This window comes from Crassostrea angulata, chromosome 8 (genome assembly GCF_025612915.1).
Source record: "Crassostrea angulata isolate pt1a10 chromosome 8, ASM2561291v2, whole genome shotgun sequence".
Lineage (NCBI taxonomy): Eukaryota > Metazoa > Mollusca > Bivalvia > Ostreida > Ostreidae > Magallana > Magallana angulata.
Genome location: NC_069118.1, coordinates 26,158,122 through 26,178,995, shown reverse-complemented (window position 1 = coordinate 26,178,995; position 20,874 = coordinate 26,158,122). Strand labels below are relative to the sequence as shown.

Sequence of the window (20,874 nt, the reverse complement as noted above, 5' to 3'; positions counted from 1 at the left end):
AAAAGTTGCTGTCGAAGGATGGAAAGTACACTTGTTATTATCCAATATACAGTAAGTAGGTACAGTGTATTTCATTATACCGAAGAAAAATTTACGGCGATGCTGATTTTTTTTTTTTTTTTTTTTTTGTAAACTAATAAGAGTAATCGGACATTTATTACTCCATTGTACGTAGCGCGATTTGGATTCCACCAGAAGAGTTTCGAGCTTTAAAACAAGGGAAATCGAATGCCGCCGTTGAATAGTTCCTGTGACTATTTACCATAGTCCGATATCACGGATACTCATAAATACTATTTCACTATTAGGTAGAGTAGTGTGTTTATGTTTTGACATAAATTTCATCGCAGATGTAACCAGTAGGAGGCTTAGTGAATTTATGAAAAGTACACGTAACTTAACATTATTTACTATTTAAACTCGAGTTTTCAGACATAAAATTTGTTTTTTGTGCCCCTACCGGAGGTTCCCACTTATTAATCTCAATTTAGTTTCATACAATGTTCACTCTACCGCATGTGCGATAGATTTTTTTTCACAAGAATGTGTAAAGAAATACAAAATCCTTATAAACAAACATAAAAGAAAGCAAATACTGTAGATTCCTTATTTTACGCGAGTACTTATATCCGCGATTCAACGATTCTCCATCAAATCGCGAGAACATGAAATCGCGAATGCCGAAATTTTATCATAGTTTCATGTAGTTTACATGTGTCGGAATATTAAAAGCGAAATTTTAACTGAATTCGCGAGACGAGCTTCTCGCGATTTTACGCTGATATTAATTCCTCGCTTTTAATTAGGAATTTACAGTATTACTATGAATATGCTGATGTCAATGTTATACTGTGAATATTTTGTACATTATCATTGCACAATGTAGAAACAGTCTGGTTTCCATTTTACCAATTTACGTTGAATAATAAGGCTTGTATATTCCACGGCCTGAAAGCTGCTTATAATATCACGTAGTTTATATTTATTTCATTTCGTTACAATTATTCCTCATTTCAAAACATGCATGGAGGTGATTTTTGTTTATTTATTGTTGCCATTAAACGCGATAACAACATATCAAATAGCAATAATTAAATAAACCTTATATTAAAAGAAATTTTTTAAAATGCTTTCAGATATTTCTAATAGTTTTCATCAAATGGTAACAAATTCGTTAAATTCCTAATCAGATGAATAATCTAGTTTTGTGATCCATTTTTTAACTCAAGTGTTCTCATCAAAGTGTGTTCTGAGGTACTTTCCTATCCCTTTTTTTCCTTTTTTTTTGCATAAATTGGAATAATTATATATTTTTTAATGTAAAATTTGATCTTAGAAAGTAGCACCTGTATGTAAAGCATTGAACTGTCATAAGTTGGGATCAAGGTAAGATTGTTGGGGATGACATCGCAATTCAGAATTATGAAAAACAACAAATTTTTTAAAAAAAATCTGATAAGATAAACGAATACATTTTTGTTCTATCATTACATGAATAAAAATTTCGTATATTTTGTAAATGACAATTAATTTTAAATTGACGGAAAACTATATTCCCCAACAACCCACTTGAAAGAATGCGCTACATATATTCTTCCGTATAATTAATGCCTTTTATACAAAATTGACTTTTGAGTTGAAATCACAAATTCGCTTTGAATTGTAGCTATACAATCCGTGTTGCAGTATTCTTTATGGATATTTGATAGGATGGTGCTTTGTTTGACATAATTACAACACATATTGTTTGAGGAATTGAAATGGTATTTTATTAAGCCTGCATGAATAATAAAGTATCATGCCAAAAAAACTATTAAAACAGTTCAAAATACAACAGACAAAAAACACAATACAATCATGTGTTAGAAAGGATTGTGACTAAATAAACATACAGAATTTGCCACGATCCTAATTATGCAATATAAAAATGGAAAACTCAGTATTGTGGCTAAAATCGATCTGAACTTATAAAACATGATAATTTGGCAAGTAGTATGCATTCACAAAGTGTCAAAGATGGGATATCTTCCGCTAATTATCAAACCTGTGATACTCAACAATATGGCATGCCCCATCCGCTGGTTTTTACGGTCCTTGTTCAATATTCTTTGGCATCAATTCTTGCATTTTAAGTGTAATGTTTAGTCTCATCTTTAGCTTGTTTGGCGATACCAATAATGTTCGTTCAATTGGATGTCGATTTGGGTTACTGCTAAATCTGAATAGATTTATTATTATCGAAAAATTGTTGATATTTGACTGGTCGGATTTATAGTAAGGTATATCTGCGTATTTCGCGTATCATCAACAACAGAAGCACCACGGATATTAAAGTCCCACACGATAAGATTATAATCCGTTTTAAATCTTTCACTTCATCTGGTACATTAATTGTCATCATTTTTGAAGGCTCTTGTGTCATTGTGTCTAGGATACAAATGATATTTAACAAGATTTTTCCTAAAACTGTAAAATTCTGAGTTGTTGCTTTCATTTTATGCACCGCATTTATGTATAGGAAGACAAGGAAAACACAATAGGTTTTTGGATGCAATCAAATAAGAGTCTCTAAAAGGCACTAGATAGGCATGCTACATGTCAATATTTTTTAAAAGTTGGGATGACTAATAAACAGTGAAAGTAATTGTCCTTTTCGATATATTTCATTTCATCAGAAAAATGTACAACATGACTACTTTATATTAAATGAAATATATCGGAAAGGACATAATTATTGGCAAGCCCTTTGATATTTACGCCCAGTTATCACCGTTTGAAACACGTTTTCTCAAGTTTCTAATTAGCACTCATTTTAGTGAAAACTTTTGTGAGTATCTTATATATAAAGCTGCTAGTGCTAGTATAACCACACGTAATACGGTGTACTAACCGTAGCAAAATAAACATGTATCTCTAAATTGTGTCACTCTTTATGCAAAGAAATTGAAGAGGCGTTGATAATTATAAGAAGCATTTCTATTACACGTGTGCTTGTAAAAAAAAATGTTTTACCCATTTTAGTCTTGGAATCATTCACCTCATCTGATATAGAAGTTGATAGTTTGAAAGTTTGATAAGTCTGTGTTGCTGTATCTAGCATAAAAATCAATGATTTTGAATTTTTAAAAGGTCAAAGTATATTTAGTAAAGGCTTTGCAAAATTAAAACTATGATAATGTATAATGATATACTTTACCGTTCCTTGCATCGCATCCATAGACAGGATGGCAATAGGAACAATAGCATATTTGGGTGCAGTCTGGACCATACAATTGTAAAGGACACGGATTAGAGCAGTTTTTTCCAAAATAACCAGCTGGACACGCTACATGAAATATATAATTATGTTTGATAAAAGAAAACAAATATCACTTTTAACATATAAATTTAATATAATGAAATAAAATTACATATTGTTTAATGTTCTTTTTTCTATTGTTTTCATTTGCAAAAATCATAATATGATATACTAACATTATTGGTGTTTTGAGGTCAATTCGATGCATTTAGCTACACAAGAAGTACAATATTCACGAAGCCCGAAGAGCGAAATGAATAATTATATAACTTGTTTTTCGGAGGCAGGTAAATCATCGGATCATCTGATCAAAACAGCAACAATTGGTTTTTTTTTTATGTTTTTGCGACTTTAAATAGACATCAAATTCAGTGCTATCTCATCATCTTTACTTCGGGGTGTTTTTTTAATGTCAGCTGCTTAAAGTCATCGCCAGTATTATCTTATTACATTGACTTTTTTTAACCGTCAGATGGTTTAAGTTATTTAAGCGTTGAATTATTATTTTTTTTGAAAGATATGGTCTCATAACTGCAAGGGTGTGTGCATACAAATTGAAGAACGCGCGCTAGCGCGTTATGAAAATTTGTTTGCACACACTGTTGGAGTTGTGAGATTACATCTTTCAAAACATAATGATTCAAAGCTTATATTTTCGTTTTTAACATTTATTCTCTTTCTGGAAACATGTTGATTTTTCAAAACGATTTATTCAACGAGTAATGTGCAATTAACGGAGGAGCCATTGGAACAGCCGAATCATGCTGAAAAATAGTGCTCAGAGATTTGATAACTTATAAGAAATTTTTTTTCACTCTGTAATTTGATAAATTTACTTTTGGTATACTAAGAAATCAATCAATTGAATTCATTTTACTGTTAAAATATATTTACATCAAGAAATATTAAACAGCGTAGGTATGATATCAGGTCGTGATCTGGCATGAAGTCGCGAGGATCTTCGAGATATACTAAAGGAAGACTGTATTCATACGCACCAGATTTGATGATTAGGTCTTCTGTGTTATGCGTAAATATCACCCAAATAAATCAATGCAATTTGATAAAGGGGGGGGGGGGGGTAAATGTAAATTATAGTCAAATGTTTTGTTCACATCTTAGGTCACGCGCAGGTAATACACATTGTAATATCAAAGATGTTTTATATGGGTAACATCCACCGCCTATTGAAGCAAACAAAAGCAGTGTTCCGACATTTCTTTTTTCAATTTCAATATAAAGAAATAAATTTGATCATTGTATTAATTATTCTAAAAAGCAAATTGATGTTTTTTACCTTTACAAATGTTCCCAATTTTGACTAAACCATAGCAGCAGTCTTCAGCTCCATCGGTTAAAGTACTGAAACAATTTTTCTTACATACAACTTCCTTCAACAAAATAACAATACTATAACAAATTAAATTTAAAGCTCTATAATATGATGATTAGTTCAAAATTCGATCTGTCAATCTGTTTACACTTTTTCAAGAAATCGGAACTCTTAAATTGACATACCCTCGGATGATTATTTAAATGAAGGATACAGTGTTTTGCATCTCAAGAATTTAGGGCAAGTGTGCCCCCCCCCCCCCCCCCCCGCCCACTTTCAAACCCAATGATACGTGCCTTTCTTATTTGTCGTAGTAAGCCTTTATATAAATATACAGCTGTTTGATAAATAATCATATTAGACAACACAATTGTAAATATGCAGAAATGTCACTAGAAAAGATAAATCACTTACTTTAAATTACTTACTTTAATAAACAAATCACAATTTGAATAAATGAAGAAGATGAAGCTATCCACAAATTTACAGTCGATTTAAGGTCATGTATATAATCTAGCTTATATGTATGTACATGTAGATAACAACATTTTATTAACTGTTTTTGATTTAGCGCTTGGGACATTTTAAAATACTTTAAACTTCTTACTAAACGCCATGAATTAATATCCGCGTAAAATCTGTCGCAAATTTCAAAATCTCGATCGCTTTTATTTTTCAAAAAGTTTTGGGCTATATGGAATTATAAGAAAAAATTGGTTCATGTGATTTTACATGTTGCGATTTGATGCAAAAGAGCGGAATTGCGAAACTGAGTCCTCGCGTAAAATAAAAAGAAAACAATAGTATAAATCAATATTAAGAATCAGTAGTATATTCAGTATCATGGACATTTGGAATCAGTCTTTGAATCAGTTTTGATTCGATGAATTTTGATAATAGTCTGATTTTGATTTGATGTTGATATATAACATGATTAGATGAAAGGTATAAATAGAGATTATATTGGACAAACTTACCCTTCGGAGCAACTTTCTCCTTCAACTGAGAACATCAGTAAGACTGTGATTGTGCAGCAAAACACGAAACAAGCAGACATTCTTCAATGATTAGGGTCAGCAATTACATAAAAGCTATATGAACTATATCAAAAAGTTTTCCCCACAAAAACTTTCCAATGTATATTTCTTCCCGGTAAAAAGTTCAATTGTTAAATATAACTCTTATAAAACTTTATTAGACACTAGCAGGAATAGTTTTGTATTATAATCATTATGTTTCAATTGCTATATTAGTTTAAAATCAATTTGTCGTAAACAATTTTTTAATTGTTTGTTAGTTGCGCATATAATGCTTCATATTAGTGTGTATAAAAAGGCAAAGTTACTTGAATTAAACAGGAAACGGAATGTTTTGTCGGGAAAAAGTCCTTAATGTTTCATATAATTAATGAATAAAAATATGTTTCAAATAAAGTTAAACAGACTGAACAGCCGTGACCATGTTCCATTTATTGACTGTTTTGGTCTTGTTTTAGAAGAGCACTGAATCAACATATAGGAAAATACTCAAAACTGTTGACTTCTGCTTTACGAAGTATATATATAGTTTAATGAATCATGTGTAAAACTTTTAGGCATTAAACCTTTTAGGCATTAAATATGCACCATCCAGTCTTCTTAAGATGTCAATTTATTTTTTATTTTTTTACTTTTCCGTTTACATGTAACCTCACTTAGTCATTTAATTTTCAGAAATTACTGATTAATGCTCTTGATATCTAGGAGAGTTAACAAAGACCTTACATACATTTCTTGAAGTTAAGTTATAAACGTTCTTGTAAAATTGTGCAAGAAATCAGTCTGAATAAAATCAAACTTCCAATACTCCTTTATTTTGATTGTCACGTGGAAGCAATCCATCAAATTATAAAGGAGCTAGTCGAAAGTTTGATTTTAATCAGACGGACAAGATATCTGATTTTTTTCTCCATCGCATCGATTCCAATAAGATGATGACAATGATAACAAGTGATTAGTGCATTTTGTGGTGCAACCTGAGCCATTCACGATCAAGAATCCGATGTCATATGGGCGGCACAAGTCATACTTTGGGCTAGGGGCCATCGTTAGATTTTTTTATCAATCGGGATCGGAAAATTCTGTTTAAATAGTCGATAAACGTAAACAAATATCGTTATTGCTGAGCAGCTTTTTGCTGCTGAGTAGCTAGGCTTTGGTTGCTTATTCAGTTATTGGATCTTGTAATTAGACAGTGCGTTTCATCAGGAAACGGTATATATTTTAATACACAAATTACGTATAGTGTATTTTAAATGCAACCCTTTATCGCACAATTTTTAAGTGTTATCATCCAGACCTTATTTTATATCAATTGCAATGCGAATCTCCATATCCCAACAATGTAGAGTGAGAGGGCGGGCAATTGAAATACAAAAATTTGTATTTTTTTTCCATTCTAGTTAATGCATATTGTTTGAGGTATTTATGAAGAACAAATAATTAAGCAATCTTTAAGAATATTGGGACAGCTAGATTTTATCTGCATTTTTTTTTTGTTATTTTGATTCTATCTGCATATGTCTGAATTATTGACTTTAGAAAAGTAGACAGACAAAACCTCTATCCTGTGAATGAAGACTTGTGTATATGACTGGCCACGTCTCTAAAGAGAATGCTAATTTCAATTGCTAAGATGTATTGTCTATTTTTTTTTTTTTCATTAATTTTAAAAGTAGTTCATACATATAATGGATGATACAAGTATCTACATCACAGATCTCCAGATAATTTTTCAGCATGAAGTATTTACTGACCCTTCTTTCAAATCAATGCAGAATTTTGGTTTTTAGATAAAACATGAATTAATTTTAAAGAGTAAGCTACATGTATTTTTGTAATTAAAAACAACTCTATTAATCTCAAGAATAGTTCACTTGCATGGACTGAAATTATTGCAAATAATCTCCCTATCTGCATTTATTTTCATGGCAGATTGGGGTGGTTTGAACATAATTCCATGTTTATTCTTTATTTTAAGAGACATGGAGTCATTTGTAAAAACAGAATCCAAAACTGTTGGTAAAAAGAAAAGAAAACTACAAAACGAAGAATACAGTGAATCCTCATCATCAGGAGTTCAGGTAAATAGAAATATTTTCATTATGTTATCTCTGAATGAGCACTGTTGTAATAGTTCTGTTCATTCATTAGCCTCTGTTACACAGTGACTTTGAACATGCACAAAGTACGCGCTGTGGCTCTGCGTTCTGATAAACACGCCGTAGAAGCGTAGTGAGGTCGCCGTGACAGCGCCGTAAGATCTCCAACAGCGCCACGAGAGCTCCGTCGGCGCTCTCAAGGAACGCAGCTAATCGCACTCTAGACACAGTGATAGGTCAATTGCGCTTGCATTGAGACCTCACGGAGTCCTATGGGATCTCACTGCGTCTCTATCGTGCTCTCACTGCGCATCCGCAGCATATGAACAAGTTGTTTTTCATTTGGCTGTGTTCACCCAGCGACCCCAAAGAGTTGTTGCTGCGTTCATTGCGCTCGTGACGTTTCTTCTGCGATTATACTGCGCTCCCATAGCGTTTCTAGTGCGTTGTCATCAAGACCACAAAAACTCGAACAATGGTTGTTGTACAATAGCAAGTGATGTAATAATTATCAAACTGGATGTAGATGACTATGTAAAAAGTAGCATTTGCTAGTATTCGAAGACCTATCAGTGGACGTAGATGGAATTCAAGCCATTTGGTTTTGATGTTTTCACACCTTTTCTATGTTTTCTAACAACTAAAAGCAGATCTTTTTTGTAGACCTGACTACTAAGAGTTTTGTCCTAGCTCTTCACAAATTGTTTAGAAGTAGTTATGCTTCAATAACAATGAACCTTTTCATAAAATCAAAACAATTTTTTAATCATTTATTTACTAGTTGTAAATTCTTGTTTGTTCCCCATACAATTGTACAAATTAATATTAATCAACCAAGAAGTAAAGAACATCTTGTGCATGCAGTCAGCGCGCAGAGCACGCTGTGGCGCGCAGTCAAAACTCCTAGCACGTCATGAGCGCTCGGAGGAGACTCAGCGAGAGCGCAGTTAATCGGCAACAAGAACTCCATGGAAATGCAGTTACACACCATGGGAGCTCTGTAAGAACGCCTCGGTCGCTGTCAGGACGCCGTGACATCTCCACATGTGAAATTTTCAAATAAAACTGTACATTTTTTCTGAATTTTCCTTGCGATCCTACGGCGATTCCATGAATTATACAACGCTGTAAACACGCCATGGGGATGCAGCTTGGTGTGACAGGGCCTTTACTGAGACGGAAGCCAACATCTTTCAGTGACGTAATGTTCAATCTGGTAGGATAAAATCCAAGGAGTTACTTCATGTGTCAATACATGTAAAATCGATTTTATTGGATTTCATCGTACCATAGTGACCAGAAGATGTTTACTTCCGTTGCAGTTACCTAGTGGAGTGGCATACCTTTCTTCTTTTCATAATTATGTGCAGGTTGGAGTGAGTTTTACACAAATCGATTATTTTCTGCTGATTTTCATATATTTTGAAAGGAACAAGTTGTTTATGTGATTAAAGGAAGTTCAATTAAAATGAGAGTCAACTAACCCATGGGTCTAAATCGGGGGTAGGGTGGGGGGTTCTGTCGTCAAGCACCTGTGGTCTGTTAGTCACTCAGTCAATCTGTTCATCCATCAGTCTTATTTCATGTGTGAATTAATCAGTCTGTTCATCCGACATTCATTAGTCAGTCAGTTCATCCATTATTCTGTTCATCCATCAGTATGTCTGTTTATACAAAAGTTTGTCTGTTCATCCATCAATCTTTTAAATTGAATTGATAATGTCATTATATAACATAACAAGAGGCCTACAGGCCGTGATGGTCACCCGAATACCATAGCCCTTATGCTAAGTGGCAGAGGGTCTCATTTTTGCATTTAAAGCTTCATTTTGGAGTTTTAACCCTAATCTTTGACTCCTCTGACTGTTACGTCAGCCTTTTATTGTCTGATGTTTGAGAAACATCTATGCCATAAAAGGGGGGGGGGAAAGATTCCTAGGAATCTTGGATTATCTATTCCCTAGCTTCAGGGACCAAACATTGTAAACTTTTGGTAAATAAAAAAACCTGCACGCCTTTAATGGTCAATCTTTTATAATATTCAGTTTCATGTTTAATGCACACAATATGCATACACTCAGTTTGTTTCTTCATGAAAAAATGACAATAACAAACCGTAAATATTTTAAAGTTCATGCAAGCATACAATGAACAGGAAATTATAGTAGCTAGATTTCTGTAAATAGAACAAACGGCAATAGGTTACCCGAGTGACTCAATCAAGTGACCTAAAAAAAAATACATATGGCCAAAATAAATTGATAGTGTGTTTCCTATTCCAGCTTGAAAAAAAATAGGGTACGTAGGTAAGGAAAACATTTTATTTTATTTAAACATTTTATTTTTTTTTCACTTCAACAACAATAAACAAGTTGGAAAAGATGAGTTTATTTTTTTCTGCCAAAAGGGCGGCTTACAACTGGCAATTTTCCCAGAGTATAGCAGTCATTGCACAGAGGAAGAACACTTTTATATTGTTTTTTATAATCTTATGATATTTCGCCTCCCTCTGCTCCACAATGGCAACATGTGTCTTTTCTACCAATGTCTCCACTGAAGTATGTTACTTCAACAGCGGATGCACATGACATTTGAGATCTCGTCATCACAACTCCATGCAGTAAATGGTGTGGCGGTGTAATAGGGGCACCACAAGTATAATCAAATTCGCTGAGTATGATTACTAGAGAAACCATCTGTCTTTCGGTTAACACATGCTTGGAGTATAATACTCTTGGTTTTCTGCACTCTACACAAAGAATTGTTGCTCTTGCATGCTGAGGCGTAGTAAGGCGGAAGTCTGCAAACTTTGGCTCTTCTATGACTTGAAGCTCTGGTTTGGATAAATTACTGGGTTCATTTACATCTAATACCTCCTGATTCGACTCTTCTGTTTCATCATCTCTCTCCGGTGCCTCCATGTGTTCTCTTGGTCCATCTCCTGAATCTTATTTGCTTTCTTCACTTTCACCTTTTAATGAAGGTCTTCCTTCCTGTGTATCCTGAAACTTGACACTTGACACTGAAATCCAACCAAATCTCCCACCGATACACTGCCTTGGACCTCATATGGATCTGTGTCTTTTGTATGTGGCTTACTTGGCCAGCACAAAATCGAAGTTTTGCTGCCTTTAGGCCAGTCAGATGGCCCCTCGTGATACATGTCAAAAACACTGAACAATGATGCATCGTTTTTTACCGTCACATCAAGTTTTTACCCCCCCCGGTGATGACACTTTCGAATTATTATTGCCAACAATGTGCTTGGCAAGCACGATGCCATTTTCCACAAGAAATCGCTGTCAAAATAAATCTTTAATTTGGTGTAGAGTATGTGTTTTCTCAAACACGGAAGTGACAAAGATTAGAATTTCTAAAAGTAAAACCGGAATCGTTGATATCCGGATTAATATATCGATGATAAAATGTTTAGGGTCGGGGCATATTTTTAGGGTCGGTCGGGGATATACATAATAACAATATATTTAGTTTATCTCCCTCGGCTGTGAAAGTACAGAAGAAAATATTTTAAAGTTCAATAGTTGTTCACTTTGAGATCATATTGGCCCTACCCAAGTGTCCTGAATCTCATAAATTAGGTAGAGAGCTTCATGAATATCATGTCCATACAATGTCATTCAGTTTATCTCCCCCGCTGTGAATGAAGAGAAGAAGAGTTTCTAAGATTATAAATACATTTTCAATTTAGTACATGCCCATATTAGCCCCAACGTAGGGCCTGAACCATCAAAACAGGGGCAAAGAATTTCACAATCTTTGTGGAGGGCTTCATGAACATCAGATTCATGCATTTAGTTTTATCTCCCGTTGCTTTGGATAGAGGGAAGAAGTTATTCTAAGATTTATTAGATTTTCACTAAAGGGCTATATTTGCCCCGTCCAAGGGCCTGAAACCCTGACCAAGGGACAATTAATTGCACAATTTTGGTAGAGAGTTTTATAATCATCATTATGGTAACCATGCATGCACTTAGTTTTTCTAAATTGTATATGAATATAGTCAGAGAAGAGGATTATCTAAGATTTAATACAATTTCACTTTAATTGGTTATTTTGGCCCTCCCATGAGGCCCTAAGGTGGTATGGTCATAAATTTCACAATTTATATTCCTCTTATCCTAGAGATGCTTCAAACCAAAGTTAACAATTGGCCTTGTAGTTTTCAAGATGTTAAAAATCTGAAATTGTTAACAGATGATGAACGATAAGGGACGAAGACCAATTGTAATATTTAAGTCACCTGAGTGACTCAGATGACCTAAAAGTAAACCGAACTGGAAAAAATGGAAAAAAGGTTTTAATTAGTTTTTCTGATCTGGCCCCGGGGCCATAAAACTTAGACAAGCTCACTTTCGATCTTAGTCTCACTTTTCCACTATATATTCCTTATGTAAAAGAGAGACTGAGATCAAAAGTGAGCTCGTCTAACTTTTTATGGCCCAGGGGCCTGAACTTAACCCAAAGATACCTGAATTATGGCAGATGTTATATGTCTATAATGTATAATTTTATAATTTTGTTTAAAGGTTGAAGAGAGTAAAACAGCACAACTGCAACACAAGGAAAGCTCTGCAAAGAAAAGGGCATCATCTTTAAGGTCATCTTCTTCAGCAGAATGGTTTTTTACATCTGATGAAAATGATGACAACACTGACGAAAGTTCTTCAGAAGGAGGATTAACGGATGAAAAGGAAGGAACTTTTCCTGCCAGTAAATTAAAATACATAGATTTAAAAAATATCAACATTTTTTATAATGAAAAATTTGACCCTCTCGAGGAACTAATGCAGAATATTAAAACTGACATTTTGGAGACATTTCCAGACATTCCAGATTTTGAAAACTCTGTGAAAAAGTTTAGCAGACTTACCAAGGAGAGTTTGTTGTTTTCTTGGGACTTTGATGAAATTAAAAAGAGGATCAATGATTGCTTTATGCTCAAAATGCATCGGGAATACAAAATTGTAAAAGATATAAAATCTGACTTCGAAAAGGCAAAAGAAGTGGACAAAAAAATGGATCTCACTGATTGGTAAGTGGTATTCATATTCAACTTTTATTACTGGCTATAAATAAGTAATAACATTTATCATTCATTTCTGTTGCATTGTATATGAATTTTACATATTTTTATGTAGGTTGAGCAGGGAATTACCGTATATCAGGTTTTTTCCATGTGTATCCAATTTCCGCATTGTTTGCGACAATTTCCGAATCGCGGAAAATAAATCAGCGTAAATTTGATACAAAGTTTTGTTTTTGTAATAGAGTTCTCTCTTTCCTGATAAAGTAAACAGGTAATTAAAAGTACAATGAACTATGTTCAGTTAGTTTAGTTAGAGGTACAAATTGCGGGATCGGAAGACAAGCACCAGATAATAGATTTGTAAGCCTCATTGTTTATTCAATAATCCATTGACAAGCTAGTTAAAACAGTCACTTTCCTTGCGTAAACAGATGTCTAATTATAATACCTGAGCTACTGGTATATGAAACGGTACATGATTTATTTATCTATGACTGTTTGCGTCTCTGAAAATAATATCAATAATTATTTCACATTAAGGAAATCGTGTAAATGGTTTCATTGTCCGAATTTTTCCTTACAAAGAGCGACAATTTAGATACTTTTCCCCTCTTACCTCAAAGGTTTAAACAATTGTGAATTATATTTTCAATGTGACTGTGAAATAGTGAAAATTTGATTTGCGTAAATTTTATATACCGTTTCAGGCTCTGATTTGCGGAAAAAACATGACGTGGAAAAAACCTGATATACGCTAACTCCCTTGTCCAATGCCTAGTTATTATTGAACCTTGGTTAACCAGCATCCCCTGGTGGAATAGTTTGATTTAATGTGTTAGTTGTGAAAACTATATGACAGACAACAACATTGTCTTTGTATTTTTTGATTGACCCTCGTATTATGAAGAATTTATTTTTTTCTGTAAAGGTTGGACAGAAAATGGCTCCTAGGTGTTAAAACCTTTTTGTCATCAACGTTGTCGGTTATCAAAACCACTTTGTTTCCAACTGATGAGGATGACTCTGTTACAGAAAGAAAAGGGTCTATCAAAAAGAAAAGGAGAAAATCTAAATATATGAGAAGGAAAAATGCAGAAAGAAGCACTGAAATAAGACAACCTTCTGAGAGTGTTTTCAAACATAATTGGGCAATGTTTGGTGGGCTTTTCTTTCTGGAACAAAAGTATGTATATATAAAATTATGAATATGTATGTTTGCCATTGTAATCCTGATATGTCATCAAGTTTTATCTTAAGACCACCTGCGTTCTTGAAGCTATTCACATTACAGAGGGTTCCACTTAAAGAGGTCGATCTTTAAACCTCTGCTTTTAAGTAGACATGATTTTGGGTCACCTCTAGTCTGAAAAGTAAGCATCATATATTAATTCTATTTATATATTTATATTATACAATGCCAAATTAACTGTATTTGGTAAAATAAAGAAAATTACATATTTAAAGATTTTAGTAAGAAACACAATTTTGTTGCAGAAGGTTTTTTATTGCTTAAAAGAACAGTTTTACTTAAATCCGATATATTATTTTTAATTAAGAGCAATTGTATTTTATTACGTTGTGTGAAGCTCAAAAGCCATGTAGGGATTGTACGACTGGAAGTTGCAAAATCCGAACAACTCAGACTATCAATGAATCTGCTGAAAAGAGTGGAGAGATTTTTTATGCATTTTAAAGAACAAAAGATTACATACATACTTTTATTTAGAGCAGATTTAATTTGTACGGTTCATTTCTTGCAAAGAACGGTATTGTTCGTTTTCAAGTTGTAGTAGCATGTGTCGGAGTCTGTAGCTTTTCTGATCAGTTAGGCCATTGTTGCTCAGGTAAGCGATGTTGTCCCTGGGCCTCTTGCTTTAAGAATCCTTACCTATGTCTTTTTTACACAAGCAGATGTTAAATCATGTACTTACGTATATTTATTTGAATTCAAAGAAGAGGCCCACAGGCCTGACATAATTTTCCAAAATAATCTTTGATTATCTACAGCCTTTTTTATTGCAGAGGAGTGATGAAAAAAATCATTGTTATTGGTGATAAAATAGTGAATAGTACTCCAGATTTAGCATATCCATTAACACCGGTGCCACAAGAAGGACGAAACCTACAGAATTGTACACTGCTGTTTGTAGTTGAGGTATTTGATGAAGGTCTTCCATTTCCAACAGAAAAACAGACTTAATTTTAGCCCACACACATTGTTGCAGGAGATATAATGTTTTTTGTCCTATTTGTCACTCCTGCTGTAAGCGCAATTCAACATTAGCAGCTGCACAGAATTTCAAGAAACATTGTAGAGATTAAGGACACAATGTGTAGATGTGCATAATACATGTACCTGAGAATTCCAGTAATGTTCCATAAATTTTTTTTTTTAATTTCTGCTCTTTAGCACTGAAACTTTTGACAATTTATTTAATGTAGTAATGAATATATTATAAGATTGAACAAATTGTGTGTTAAAAGGTTACATGAGCTTTTTCTGAAATCAAGTGAAAGGTGCTGGCCCTTCAGAATAGAAAGACTTCTTTCTTTTATGTATTTTGAGGTGATCAAATACGGTTTGGGTTATCAAATCCAAGCATGAAGGGCTTTATGATAGATTTGATCACATCGGCTGTATATGATCACCTCATAATATTCAAAGAAGATTCCTGATTACTAATATTTATATAATTTCAGCAACTGTACAATTAAGCTATTGAGATAGTCATTGGTGAAATGTAGTAGACTATCCATTACAAAATCGATTCATAGTGTTTTCACAAACAAAGACACCAGAAAATGTAAATATTATATTATGAAGCAAACATCTTCATCTTGCATGTTCAACTTAAACATATTCAGAATAAATATTTTCTCATATGTTACATACAGATGACTCTGGATAACTCGACCTCCAAGGGACCATGATTAAACTTTGAGAGATCAATAGTTCGAGAGATGGAAAGTTTTTTTCTGGAAAATTTTAATTGTGGTAATTTTGGTTCCAAAATTATAGTACCCAGAAGTTTATATCCATAACATAGAAAAATTGTCTAACATTAAGTTTTATTCATATTTTCTGTAACTTTACTTCAATTTCAACAATACAAAACTTAGTTTTGGGTAGATGAAATGTTCTTTTATTAACACTTAAAAAATCTTTTAAGTATAGGTAAATTAGATACAAGATTGGTCGATCATGATCCATAGGGGTAGTGTGGGCCACAATTTGGGGGATGGGGGGCAGGTAAAAATTTTACATAAGATTAATATAAAGTCTTTAAAAGTATTCTAGTAAAAAAAACAATTGAAAAGAGATGTACTTAACACAGGTATACAGTAACTATAGTGTATTCAGTATATCTATATGTATTATATCTGAATAAAATAATTCTTAAATTAAATTTCCAAACATGATTGCTGATAGTTTTAATATTTCATTATATAAATAGTGCCTCTTTGGGAGGGTAACAGTTGAAATTGACACCCCGAGAAAACCATTGTCAACCAACGCGAAGCGGAGGTTGACAATGGTTTTAGAGGGGTTTTAATTTCAGCTGTTATCATCCCAAGCAGGCACTATTTATTTTATTATACTGAATGTCTTAATTTTAGAGAAATTTTTACTGCTTTTGTATAAAAATGACGTGAATTCTACGGCAAACCGTACGCACATGATTTACGCGCATGTAACAATTTGTTGTGTTACCCATTGCCAAGGGTGTTGCTAAAGCTGAGGGTAATAGAACGGATTATCAACTGCGTCTAATCCAATCAGAATTATTGTTTAACATGAAAGTATAATAATATATATTGTCATATTTTTAGGTGAAAGGAAAACCAATCAACAATCTCTCATCTGAATGTCTGGAAGATCGACTTGACTCTTGTGTTCTTGGGCAAGTTGGATCTGAGCTTATTGCAGAAACAGAGAGCTCAGCTTTGTATCCAAATTCCCTGGGAATAGTATTTATGGAAACCACAGTAAGTTTTCCTTATTTTTTTTTTGTCATTATGTTGTTACATTTGTTAACTGTATATAAACATTAATGACAAGCGAAGCACTCATCAACAACTTTTGATGAGAACAGAGCTGACCTGTAGTCACAGCTTATTTGAGAAGATTGAGAAGATTTTTCAGTATCAGTAGGTAGTATAGATTTAAGTTTGTATTAATTATGAATCCTTGGGGTAGGGTGGGGCCACAATATAGAGGGAGAGGGGCAGAATTTTTACATAGGAACATATAGAGAAAAATCTATAATAGAAATCTTCTTCTCAAATACCATTTGGCTAGTAAAGTTAAATATCTTATTTGGAAGCTTTCTCTTAGGTAGTGTAGATTCAAGTTTGTTAAAATTATGATCCCCAGGGGTAGGGTTGGGCCACAATGGGGGGTCAAATGTTTACACAGAAATTAACATAAAAGGTTTAATTCTTTAAAATCATCTGAAAAAAAATATGAAAAATTGTAGCTTTGTGGCCCCACCTTACCTCCAGGGATAATGACTTGAACAAACTTGATAATACACTACCTGAGAATGTTTCCACATAGTTTTAGCTCACCTTAGCCAGGGGGTCATAAAGAGGCCCTAACAGGTTCAAAGTTCATAAAAAAAATAAGACATTAGTATAAAACAACGCTTAAATAGTTCTTTTGAAATATCAAAAGACAAATAGATAAGAATAAAGCTAAAATACCCAATTCTATGTTTATAAGTATTGTTTTTACCCCTGTGGGTCATAATTAGGCAGTTAGGTGGATGGGGTGATTTATAGGATTATTTACAGAAGAAATTTTTTCTGAAGTGAACAGCTAGTAGCTGGAGTGGCAGGAGAGGAAACAAGGCCTAAAAGTTTTGTAAATTAGGTTTGTAATGTTATTATCTATTTTATATAAAAACATTAATAGGTTAGACATTTTTTTAATAATGAATTCAAATAAAGGTGGGGGTCAAAATCTTCATATTATGCATTTTCAAACAATAGACTAGCTAGTCTGTAATTAATGATGGGGACCATCTATTATTCCTCTTTATTGGTGAAATCATTTTTATTGTAACAATGCAAGTTGTATTTTCTCAAATTGTATTTTTTTTTTTTGGTAGATGCACAAATAAAATAATTATATTGAATTAAACTAAAATGAATAAGCAAGAAGATGTGAATGGCTTGTAATCAGATGAAACAAATAGATTTGTGTTAGAATGGATAGCCTGTCTTTGATTCCAAATGCTGCTTCTGCTTGCTGATTAGAGTTATGACAAATGTTACTCGGAGAAACGATGAAGCCGCTGGACTTGTGATCGATCTAAATTAATAAGTGAAAAAGTATGTTAGTTAACCAGTGTACATTCAGGATTAACCAAACAATCATTTTAAATTTGACCTTGAAAATTCAAAAAGTAGGTCAGGGTCAAATTTTTGGTAGGGTCCAGCTAAGTCATATTAAAAACCTAGGAGAGAAGGGGAGACATGTGTTTGTTTTTTTGTGGATAAAAAATAAATACTTGTTTGTTTATTACTCCATAAAGCTGATTTTATTTTAATAGCTCTTGTTGCTCAGGTGAGTGATATCCCCCCCCCCCCCCATGGGCCTCTTGTTCTAGTGGAAATGGATTTTGGACTCTTTCAATATATTTCTATATTTCTTAACTTTGCAGTTCATATTTGTCTACCTAAAAATGCCAAAAGAACATCATAAAGCAGGTTCTCTACTCAAAAGTCGAGGAAACATTCACTATACGAGACCTTTTGAAATGCTGAAAGCAGCCGATAGAGCAGAAGTCAGTGAATTTTTGTATTGGCTTGGTTGCATCCAAAACCGTCATGGAAAAGAGCTATTCTGAAAAAAGCAGGATCAGGTGCACATCTTAAGGAAGAAGTAAGTATATTTTAATTATTAAGTCTCCCAAATGAAGTTTGGAGACATCGGTCTTGCATAAAACTCAAAAAAGAAATAAAACTAAAGACACTTGCTGCATTGCAATAAAATGGTCTTCCATTCTTTTATTCTTGTATTAATGTTTGAAATTGCTCTTTCATGTAGAAAAGAATCATGCATACAATATTTACTAAAAAGGAAAGAAATATTCAGAAATTACCCTATCATAACCTAAGATTTTACTGACCAAACTCTATAAAAAATATTTTTGTAAAAATAATTGCCACCTGGCACATTTGCTGATGGATGAGGACCTGACATCTGAATAGATGTCTCTGGCACATTTAGGAGATGACCATCATTAGTCCCGGGGTCACAATTAGGGTCAGATATTTACAAAGGAATAAATAGAGAAAAATCTTTTAAAATCTTTTTCTCTAAAACCAGTCGGCCAGAAAAGCTGTTACTTTTGTAAAAGCATCCTTAGGTAGTGTAGATTCAAGTTTCTACAAATCATGATCCCTGGGGGTAGGGTGTAGGGCCATAATTGGGCTGGGGGTAATTTGTACAAAGGAAATGAATTTAAACTCCAATGTTATATAATTCTTTAAGCATCTTGTTTTTTCTTTTCTTCAGAGGAAAAAACACCTAGAATGTGAAAGCTGTTGTCATGTGTTGTCCGTTAACAATTTTACAGTTTTAACTTCTTCTTGAAAATTAACTTTAATTTCCAGTGCATTGTTTGCTTGTAGCAATAAACTGCATGCATATTGCATGAATTATATATGAAACTGAATATTATAAATTATGTTCTTATTCACCAGTTCAACCGAACATAAATTATTTATAAAATAAAACACAAACACATAATTTATAGGATAAGCTCGCATGCGCGAATGCAACAGACTTTAATAATCGTATAATGTATAATATAGTACAACGTAAACGGCTCTCAGTCTCTTTACTTTCATAAACAAGTACAATCATACTCATTCTACAAAAGAAGAAAAAATCATGTAGAAACAAAAAAAACTGACAGAAATTCAATGTTATCATTTGGGAGGGGTGGGTGGGGATAGTCTGTTGCAAAGTGGCATCGAACTTCGAATAACTTTAAAAAACCCCGAATTCTACTTTATATGTGTACAATTCATGCGTAGCACGGAATAATTCACCCTATTCACCCGTAAACAGCCAATCGATATGTAATATCGACACGCCCACTTAATTCAAAACAAACACACGTGTTTTCAGTAACTTTTATAAATATATAGATTGACCATTAACCAAAGTTAACTATTAACCACTCTCAACAGAAAACTTAGCTTAGTCATGAATTGCATTGAATTAATTGTTGACCACACAGCCACCATAAGATGTTGTCACTTTTCCCATCATACTTTTTACATGTACATGGAACCTCGCATATTTTATGTTGATGTTAATTTCCGCTGGTAAGGAGATTAGACGTGTACAAAAAGAGAAATTGGAACATGTTCCCCAATTCGTTTTTCTGCATTAACAGTTGTTCTTCAGAAATCCATTTAAGTTTTTGATAACTGGGACAGTTAAGAAAGACCTTACAACCATTTCTTGATGGTTATATTTATCAAACAAACGTGAATCTGTTTTCTCGCTGGTATAATCAAGCATGCAGTGACAAGAAAAAAGCAAGCTACTCAGTATTGTTACGTCTTTCATCAACTACTTAATATGTATATTTCGGATGTTGTACATGAAAATATTTTATCAGTGGTTTTCTTCGAATATTCCACTTTATCTGGTAAATTTTCGAAACAACTGTGTTGCCTCCATCATAAAAGTAAAATAATCTAAAGAACATCCGACTAATATCTTGTAATTCACGGAATTTAATCATATGATGTTTTACCGTTTCTTTCTTAGCATCCAGAGACAGGTTGACAATAGGAACAAGTGCAAGCTTTAGTGCAGCTTGGACCATACTTTGTTAAGGACACGGTTTGAAGCAGTTCGGTCCAAAAGAAGCAGCTGTACCTGCTACCAGTAATGCAAGATGAAGATAAGAGAAAAAAATGATGCTTTAAATAAAAGACTAATTGTTTTTAAATATCCAGATTTTAATTGCTTTGCAAAATATCCAGCATTTTGGAGTTTTTTCATTACATAATAAATTGGATTTTAAGTCGAA

The 20,874-nt window shown here is 33.3% G+C and overlaps 2 protein-coding genes across 4 annotated transcripts; one reads left to right on the top strand and one right to left on the bottom strand.

Annotated features, from left to right (window-relative positions):
• Positions 1-1,755: 1,755 nt before the first annotated feature.
• Positions 1,756-5,742, bottom strand: LOC128161385 (uncharacterized). 2 transcript variants are annotated; one of them, XM_052824666.1, is made up of 5 exons: positions 5,609-5,742; positions 4,596-4,660; positions 3,197-3,325; positions 3,013-3,093; positions 1,756-2,427 (listed from the first exon to the last, which is right to left on the bottom strand). In XM_052824666.1, exons 1-5 carry the CDS (start codon positions 5,686-5,688, stop codon positions 2,270-2,272), a joined length of 513 nt encoding a protein of 170 aa, XP_052680626.1. In that variant the 5' UTR covers positions 5,689-5,742; the 3' UTR covers positions 1,756-2,269. The 2 variants fall into 2 exon arrangements, with proteins under 2 accessions (XP_052680626.1, XP_052680627.1); XM_052824667.1 differs by having other exon boundaries at positions 1,756-2,218.
• Positions 5,743-6,759: 1,017 nt separating this feature from the next.
• LOC128161320 (uncharacterized) lies at positions 6,760-20,874 on the top strand. 2 transcript variants are annotated; one of them, XM_052824579.1, is made up of 8 exons: positions 6,760-6,883; positions 7,650-7,752; positions 12,318-12,823; positions 13,746-14,000; positions 14,840-14,972; positions 16,649-16,804; positions 18,484-18,704; positions 20,623-20,874. In XM_052824579.1, the coding sequence occupies exons 2-7, from the start codon at positions 7,654-7,656 to the stop codon at positions 18,667-18,669; spliced, it is 1,335 nt and encodes a 444-aa protein (XP_052680539.1). In that variant the 5' UTR covers positions 6,760-6,883; positions 7,650-7,653; the 3' UTR covers positions 18,670-18,704; positions 20,623-20,874. The 2 variants fall into 2 exon arrangements, with proteins under 2 accessions (XP_052680539.1, XP_052680538.1); XM_052824578.1 differs by having other exon boundaries at positions 20,610-20,874.

Bases quoted from the DNA above. Each gene is read 5' to 3' on its own strand.
- LOC128161320 (XM_052824579.1), top strand. From the start codon at position 7,654: ATGGAGTCATTTGTAAAAACAGAATCCAAAACTGTTGGTAAAAAGAAA. The intron at 14,973-16,648 runs GTATTTGATGAA...TCATATTTTTAG, and splicing joins CACTGCTGTTTGTAGTTGAG to GTGAAAGGAAAACCAATCAA. The intron at 16,805-18,483 runs GTAAGTTTTCCT...TTAACTTTGCAG, and splicing joins TAGTATTTATGGAAACCACA to TTCATATTTGTCTACCTAAA.
- LOC128161385 (XM_052824666.1), bottom strand. From the start codon at position 5,688: ATGTCTGCTTGTTTCGTGTTTTGCTGCACAATCACAGTCTTACTGATG. The intron at 3,094-3,196 runs GTAAAGTATATC...TTTTTATGCTAG, and splicing joins TGGATGCGATGCAAGGAACG to ATACAGCAACACAGACTTAT. The intron at 2,428-3,012 runs GTAAAACATTTT...TTTGTATCCTAG, and splicing joins TGATTCCAAGACTAAAATGG to ACACAATGACACAAGAGCCT.